General features: G+C 34.3%; 1 protein-coding gene across 1 annotated transcript; it reads right to left on the reverse strand.

The window, feature by feature from the left end:
- Positions 1-907: 907 nt before the first annotated feature.
- On the reverse strand, positions 908-8,623 carry LOC147403194 (guanosine nucleotide diphosphate dissociation inhibitor 1). Its single transcript, XM_086438684.1, has 13 exons — positions 8,461-8,623; positions 6,933-6,995; positions 6,748-6,831; positions 6,491-6,598; positions 6,212-6,384; positions 3,938-4,049; positions 3,734-3,814; positions 3,585-3,647; positions 3,377-3,478; positions 2,601-2,725; positions 1,638-1,848; positions 1,473-1,547; positions 908-1,122 (listed from the first exon to the last, which is right to left on the reverse strand). The coding sequence occupies exons 1-13, from the start codon at positions 8,545-8,547 to the stop codon at positions 1,072-1,074; spliced, it is 1,335 nt and encodes a 444-aa protein (XP_086294810.1). The 5' UTR covers positions 8,548-8,623; the 3' UTR covers positions 908-1,071.
- Between the last annotated feature and the right edge of the window lie 572 nt (positions 8,624-9,195).

Raw genomic sequence — 9,195 nt, forward strand, 5'->3', positions numbered from 1 at the left:
TGAGTAACAAACTTGATAAAATAAGGAAGCTTTTGTAATAGAAATGCAATATATAAGTTTGCTTGGTAAATCTCTCTTTAAAATATTAATTAAAGGGTTGTAATTTTAAAAATTAATCAATGTGATTATTGTGGATTGAATTTTCTGTATCAAAATAACCTTAATTATATTCAATTTAAATGTAAAAATAAAAGCAATTGTGAGATCTAAATTTTGATTTTGATCTACTTCTACTCCTATTCTCATTATAATGGTAATTAGAAGGTGACATGCATAACGCACATCTAACACAAGAACTTATTTATAATTTAAAAAATTAATCAAAATGATTATGATTGTTTTAAATTTAAATGTAAAGGTGAGAGCATCTCTGAAATCCTAATTTTGATGACAAACCACTTCTACTCTTGACTTTTCTCATTATGATAGGAAAGATAATATATTACAATTATACTCATCATATACATACAAAAACTGGCCAGTAAATAGACCCCAATACTTGGGGATCTCCTCAAGTTTAAGCATCGTAAATTTTATGTTGCTTGAACCCATGGAGAAAATATCCACGATGACACCGAAGATTACATATTTTAAGTCATTTTGTATTAATCTTCCAAAGTAGATCAAAGTCAATGGGTGTCATCCGTTTGGAAATATTGTTATTTAAAATCTGGAAATATAATGTCCATACCACAAACAAAAAGAACCATATTTAATATGTAGATATAAATAGCACCATTGCCTACGATGACTTTGAGTCGGACTTGAACAATGTGTAGTGCAGTGCAGTTGACAAGATTCATCATCCATGCCAATCACAAAACAGAAATCATCCTAATCCGAGCATATCCCATTTTGATGCAATTTTTCTTTGGTGGTTTGAATATAAAGAACAGGCCCCAACAAATAATAAAAGTACGCAGTTAATTTAATACGAAATTATCTTAAGTTTGAAAGATGATTTACAAATAAATTCATCCCCAACTCCAGTTTGACATATCACACCCAGGACACAACAATTTTGTAAATTTCAAAAGGCTGAATCTTCTCCTATGCCAAGTTCCACATTTCTCATTCTTCGGCTGCACTGGCAGCACTTAAATCCACGCTGAGGTCTACAGCCTGCTCGCAGACATATATCATATTAGCACGGCTCAGATGTGAACATTTCAATATTAAAACAACTTAACAAAAACATGTGTCAATGGTTCGTAAGAGTGGTGGACCAAAAATCCCTGGTTTCACAAGTGTTGGTTGCACACCACATCAAAAACCGTGCCAAAGTTAGTCAGGGATCAGAGATCCCCAATATTGGGTAACTCATAGACAGTTCCACTGTTATACCAACTTAATATATGCAGGCTGTTAGAAGCCAGAACCTTCATTTGACCATGCCAGACATAAATTTTGACCTGGGTCTATGAATTTGGACCAACATGAGATCACTAACGGACAAAAGATTTACGTGTTACCTTCCCAGTAATCATTGTATACATATTGAGCACATCCACGACAGTCGACTCGAAGTGTGTTGTGGCATCGTAACTCTGTTAAACAGCGACAAACATAATCATCAGGCATCCATATTAATGAAAGATTGATGGTAAGAAAAGGTCAAGAGCATCAGAGAGACTCACCATTGAAATAAAACAGTTGTCCAGAGAAGGTTCATTGACGGGCTCGTATCTGTCATAAATATCAAAGAATATTTCATCGACAGGGCCCAGAAGATCAATTCCTGGCTTTAGTTCAATCTCAGGGTGATCAGTCTCTGCTTCCGTTGATACAAATGCAATGAATTTGCCTTTAGGAGCAACATTGTGGGAATATGAACAGCAGAAAAGATACCTGCTCAACCAAATGCATTACAAAAGATCACTAAATTGAAAATTGGTCTTTTAATTACCAGAATCTGAGTGTTCCACAATGAAAAACTTAATTTACAAAAATGATCTTGTAGATTCATTAGAAGACAAGAATTCTAATCTTCCCAACCTTGGTCGCAATTTTGTAAGGGCTGTGTACATTGCCTAGGTCTTACAAAGTTGACCCGCACCAGGCATGCCCAGGGGTAGTCATGTATTCATGCGTCCTAGTACACTTGTCAAGTGTGTATGTAAATGGGCTTCTGTGCTGAACTTTTGTATCTGGACTTGGACCACCTTTAGGTCCAAGCATGAAAGACATTAAAATGAAATAGAATTTAAAATTTATTTAACATGTCAAATTTAGGAGATCTAGGCCAGAAAACAACATTATTGGTGGATGATGACCATCTGATAAATTAAAATTATTATCGGAAATCAATCCGCCATATTTTCTTTTACAGTGATTAAAAATCTCCCTTTCAGCCCAAAAAAAAGTGATTGCTTGCCAGGGCACAGTCGTATATGATATATCTAAAGAATACTTCAGGGTCAGTCCATTATAAATAAAAATTTGGAGTTCATATTTGAGGTCAGCAGAGCAAAGTGAAAATTTGACTGAGAATTACGAGAATTGGGTTACTGAATTAAAATGCCACTATAAAAAGCAAGATTAGAACATATTTCTGGATCACCGGCAGTACAACCTCATGCTAGGAGAAGATGAGAACTCACATGTCTGATTTGCGACCCAATTGCTTCTGTGGCAGGATGACCTGAACCGAGGGAGAATCACTGGTATTTGGGATGGGATGGCTCATAATACAGATCGCCCTGGCAACCCTACCAACCTTCTTTACCTGTTTAATCATTGAATGAGCCACACTTTAACACATAGTTCACATACTTCCATTTCTTGCTTTTTGTTTCTTTTTTCAATTGGGCTTGTACATTTAGTTTCTCAGGCTTTGTTTCTTCTATTTTAAACAAGGGTTTTGTTAACAAGTGCCCTAAGGGTGCTCGTTAAGTTGCATTAAATACAATTTGGAAATTGAATTTCATACCAAAAATGCCCTCAAAAGATTTTTTATACCTAAAATACCCTCAGATGCTTATTTCCAAGTATTTAATGCAGTTTAACGTGTGCCCTTAGGGAAAATGTTAACAAGACCCTTTAAACAAATAGAACTCTGAAGGTGCCTCGATTAGCTGGTAAAGTTTGTGAGTGGTAATACCACAGACCTGAGATCAAAACCCCACCTTCACCCATATACCTATTCGAAAATAAATAAATAAATCAAACTCTAGAGTACTATTTGGCCATTTAATTTCCTACTGTTTATTTCCTCATTGCGAGTATTGTATGCTTTGAAGTCATTGCGAGTATTGTATGCTTTGAAGTTCTTCTGTAAATTTCTTTAATATAGTTGCAAGCATACTAGGTTGTATAACAGTCCAGAATAACACCAGGTTTTCCAAGAAACAAGTTGTCATAGAATGAAAATTTTCACCTTGTTGGGCAAGTACGAAGGATCGCAGACAACTTTCTTGCATCTAGCAGTTTCTCCTTCTGATGTGACACCACAAACCTTACCTTCCTCATCGAACTCTACCTGACATTTAAGACCAAGATCATCATCAACATTAACACGCCAATGAAACCAAGCCAATATTACATAAAACCCAGTCAGGTTAAGTGCTGTAAAAGACAAGAAATACCTTGCACTCTGGTTTATTCAACATGTATGTCCCACCATAAACAGCACTGAGCCTCGCAAATGCCTGAAAGAAAGAAAGAAAGAAATGAAACACCTCGAGGAAAGTGGCATGTTTGTATAGCATAGGAGTAGGCATAAAAAGAAACCAACCTGTGGAAGCTCTCCTAAGCCATATAAAGGGTAAATATATGGTGACCCTCCTTGAAAACGTGCTAGAGACTCTGCATAAAGCTATTATAAAACGAAACACAATCCTTCATGTAAGAGTGAGGTAGAAAGATGCAACTTTAATTTTTGAAGGATTAACACTGGGAAAGCTAAAGCATAAGTTGAAGGCCACTAGCTTCATCTTACCTTCATTCTCTTCACGGTATCCAGTGCAGGTTCAACAAGGTAGCGGTCGTCTCTATGAAGCGCCAAAGCATGACCAATAAAGTCCACAGTGTTGTCATCAAGCCCATATTTACTGGCAAAAAATTAACAAGTTGTAAGGAGAATAATATTATGTGATTGATACAATCTTTTATTTGAATATTATTAATTGTGAAAAATAAAAAGGAAAAAGGAAAAGAGAGCTGCTATTGGCACCGCAACTTTTACGTATTACACCCCAATTTCTTAAATTATTTATCACCCCAATTAAAGATTAAAACACACTCTTCAAACATTACAAAGGTTTCGCTCAAATTATAATCTCAAGTTTCAACATTATAACACTCGTTCAAAAAATTTCAGTGGTTGTTTACAATTATTATTAAGCTCGTAAAAATCCTAAAGCCAAAAAATAGAAATCTAGCAAAAAAAAAATGAGAGAACTTCTACTGGCACCCCAACTTTTACTTATTCTCAAACATTCACTTATTTTCTTTATTTTTAATAGGGGTGTACTAAATAAAATTTGGGGTGCCAATAGCACATCTAAAAATATCCTGTGCAAATTTTAAGCTTTTTGTGGGAGGGAGGTGTGATCAGGATGGGAGAAATAATAAGAAAAAATAAAATAACCAGATTAAACAAAATTGGAGGTTACTTAGCAAAAGAAATGAGAAGGTCCATCCTGTCTTCAAATAGCACAGCTGTACAAGTTTAAGAACTGACCCAAGGCTTAAGTTTCTGACTAGATACCTATAAATACTAACCATTTTTGGCTCTAGACTACATTTATAAAGTCATTATAAGAAGGAAGGGTGATACTCTTGTTAAGAGTTTTTTCAATTCTCCATCACATGCAAAATAATTGATCTAGAGTTTTGAAACTAAATCAAAGCTAGATCTACACAAAATCCTCAATAATATAAAATCTAAATAAAATATATTAAAACAATTGATCCCAAATCTCTGGGATAAGGCTTTGAGGATGATGATGATGAAATCAAATATTTAAATCTCCCACTTGGCCCACACAATCCTAAGGCCAAACCAATTAAGAAAGAGCAAATATTATCTTTATAAAGCACATTGACATAAGCTGTCATAGATCTCCCTCTATCACACAAAAATGATAATAAAACAATTTTTTATGTCAAAAAGTTTCGATGTCCTTGTTGAGGGTCACTCTCGAGATATCAAATACAACCAAATAGTTTTTCCTTTTAAAATTCACTTGTGCAAGAAATATTATGTTTATCGAACTATAAACAATAATACCAAATATTTCAAAAATACTAAATAGATCAGTTGACACCTCAAGATAATACCGACGGGGTTTCAGGATCAATTTCGCAACATCAGGAATATAGGTTCTATTGATAGATAGATTTTTAATGTCTATGTGGACAAAATATGTCAAACATCATGATTTCTCGATCAATTAAAACCCACGCTTCTCTGATGTTCCACCTCCAATAATGCCCATATAACTTGTGAATCACATAATGATTTATATGGAACCTTAATACTTCCATCATAAACTAAACTTGGTTCACTACCAATGAAGTGTCTACGCCATACAAATCCAAAAAGAAGTTTACCAGCTACACAACCTCACCAAAATGGCAAGGCTGAGGATGGCTAAGTTATCTGTCCGATAGACCACATGTGCAGTTGGCTGACAACATATCTGTATGCTAGAAGCTTGACATTAACTATTTTGCTAAAAATACGTGCTTGTTAGTTTATTTGGCATGCCTCTACATACAGTGTCTTAAGTGCTCCTGTTCATCCTCTACTTAGAGTTGGAGGTTTTTCCACACAAGCTCTATTGTTATTTTTCATATGGCACAAAAAAAAAAAAATTCACATGAGACATCAATTGTTTTGAATTGATATAAATGTATGAATTTCGTAGCGCTTTTGCTTTGATATCTTTTTAAGATTCTTTGGTTCCATTAATCACATTCTTGTACCGACAACTAATCCAATCTAATAACCGTACACTTATCTATTGGATCCTAATGGAAATAAAAAATCAGATGTAAACAATCACATCAGGCTAATGTTGAACATCCCTTAGGTACGACTTATCAAGTGGAGGATCCGATCAGCATACATGTGTTACTGGTATCTACAATTTCCTCGATAAGAAACAAAATATTATATATATATATAAAACATGCATCCTTTGTTAACAGAATTTTACGTATGAAACAGAATAGATGAACACAATAAAGGCCAAGATCTAGAGCATACGCAATAAGTTCTCTCGTTGTTACTCTTGTAAGGTCCATCCCATCGTGGGTTTTGGGGTTGTTTTCTTCATAGTCTTGAACATAGATGAAGAATTTGCGAGCACGACGCTTTTCAAAAATACCCATCAGTGGAGATTTGAGGGCCTCCATGTCGGTTGCCGGCACCTTGTGAACCTATTGAAATGATGAGATGAAATGGTGAGCTTGGAAATAGAACCCCAGAAGCCAAGCAGATCAAGATATTTGAAAGCTAACTAATTTGGAGGGAGAAAAGTGATACCTTTCCTTTGTTAAAGACAAAACTTCCATCCACAGCCTTAAAGGACAAATACTTTGTAACATCAGTATGGATGAGAACACGGACCAGAGTACCATTTGCCATCATGAACTGGTTAACCGCAAGTTACACAATCAGATCTTAGTAATATGAAACAGACCCAATAGTCTAAATAAATAAATAAATTATCCACACAAAAGAATAGTAAAAAAAAAAAAAAAACAACAACAACAACAAAAGGGAGCAGGGATGAAGAAAACCTTTGGGATCATGTCGACATTATAATCCCTGCTAGACCCCAAATGTGCAGGAGGCTTATCATTTCCCCGGAACCTTTTCCAGAGCTGCAATTTAATGATGTCCAAGAAAGTTAAAAGGAGAAGAACTAGTCAATATTTCCACAAATTTTTTATGAGGCTTTGTAGGCTATCCCAAAAAATCAGACCTGAATGAGATTGAGTGACGTTGCCTCTCCTCCATAATAGTCATTCCTATCCATGTGCAGGACCTGATTTATGAAATACAAATAATGAGTGATACAAAATTACAAATAACTAGAACAGTCTGATATGCCTAATCAAAGAAGAAAAAGTATAATATATAGAAAGAATATAACAAATATGACAGCAACATAAATATAACAGCAAATATGCTGGCATTATTGAAACACATTATTGAAGTATCACAGTGACCAATTTCTCTCTATCACTTGCTCTCTATGTATATTTCATTTTTATTTTCTCTTTTAGTGAGAAAGAAAAATGGTATTTTTATACTTATGCAATGACACTTTTGTAAATATAAATATAAAAAATCTTATTGACATTTTTATAAATGGATTTAAAATATTTATTGCACAAGCATTTATTACATCGTATATAAAGTTAAAATGCCCTTACCTTTTTCGGTTTTCACTAAAAGATAAAAAAAATGAGAGATATTTTTCAAAACAATAAGTATTGGAGGTTGCTATAACAACAATATAATATAATTAGATGTATAAAAAAACGTGCATAATCCCTTGAATCAAAACATAAATGATCAATACATTTCAAAAAAAAAAAGCCTGTCTGATGCATTAACCAATTCTAAATAGTGTTCAATATCAAAGAGATTTCCAAATAAAGGAGAAATCTTTGGCAGAAAAATAACATAATTCGCAATTAACTTTATAATCGTCTCAGATACTCATGCACACAGAAATTAACAAAACCTAAATTTTTGTCATCCCTTTTGCCATTTAGTAGCATCTATACTAGAATTCAAATTTTAGCCAGTTTATGTCTTTTGTGAGATATTTTACATGTTTTTTAACTTCTATCAGCTGACATTTATCCTGAAATGTTCCTAAGAAATAAACACCAGAAGCGTGTAAGCAATCTCCTTCTCTGGGAGGTGAGTTCAGATCAAATCCACCATTCAAGTGAAGCATGGGATCGGCAGAAAAAGCTGTCATCAACACAAAGATCATATTTTTCTTCTATAATCTTATTACCTTAAAATAATTCGTCAACAATTTCAACTAATGTTGCCAACAAGGCGTAATGCCCACCATGATCGATTCAGATATATAAACCGATTCAAGACTAATTAAAACAGGGAAACAAAGACAAGTGAAATTAACGATATGCTTCCTCACATGAAATCGACGCTAACTCACCTGGATGAATCAATTTAATAGGAGAAATTAGGGGTTTCTTTGGAAATTTTCATTTTCTCAGTAATATTTAGCTCAACAGGGGAAAATGGAAGATTTTTGGAAAGTTAGTTCAAGTTGAGATTATTAGATCATCGAGATCGGAACCGATTGGATAACAAACAAAAAAATACCCAGACAAACACTTCAAGCATAGAGATGGATGGAATCAATTCTATCTATTTTCGCTGTAAAATTGCTTGATCTGAATATGATATTTATACAATTATGGAGGTGAATTAAATTTTAAAAGAAAAACAAAAAGGCAAGAAGAAACCTTGAGGCCATCAACAGAGAGAAGACCACTAAGGATGCATTCTTTGAGTCCCGTTCCAAGCACTATAACGTCGTACTCTTCATCCATGGTGAAGCACAGACGGATACAGAGGAAGAGAGAGAGAGGGTTCTAGGCTTGTAGATGCTTTGTTGACTCTGAAAGTAAAGTGAGAGAACAATTTTATACTTCAAAGAAGAAGGAAGCGAAGGGTGATTTAGAGATACCCTCGACGTTTTGGTGAATATTAGAAGTACCCCTGTATTTTCAAACTACTAACATGCCCCTTGACTTGGGACTTCTCTTATCTAATATTAAAAATGACCTAAATGCCCTCACCTTCAAAGAGTGAAAAATAAAAAGATAGGAGTGATTAGAATACTTACACGACCGAGGTATACCAATCAAATTTTATAAGACACTTCTTTTCTATGTAGCTGAATGTTAAACGGCGAAAAAGCATTGTGTGACAAAGATGGGTATGGTGGTATACAAGAAAAGAATGGAAATACAAAGAGATAAAATCTAGGATGCAAAGCTGGAACCTCACATCGCACTTCATGATGAGTGGATAGAAATCGTAAATGATTTTTATCGATATATGAGTGAAAAAGTATTTATGATTCCTTTCCACTTTCAAGTCATGAAATGCAATATGAGGTTCTAACTTGAGGTCGTTTGAGCATTATTCATATATAAATTACCTATTTCATAAACCCAAGCAATTTGGATTAAAAA

This window comes from Akebia trifoliata, chromosome 4 (genome assembly GCF_017979445.1).
Source record: "Akebia trifoliata isolate Shusen 1 chromosome 4, ASM1797944v1, whole genome shotgun sequence".
NCBI classification, from domain to species: Eukaryota; Viridiplantae; Streptophyta; class Magnoliopsida; order Ranunculales; family Lardizabalaceae; genus Akebia; species Akebia trifoliata.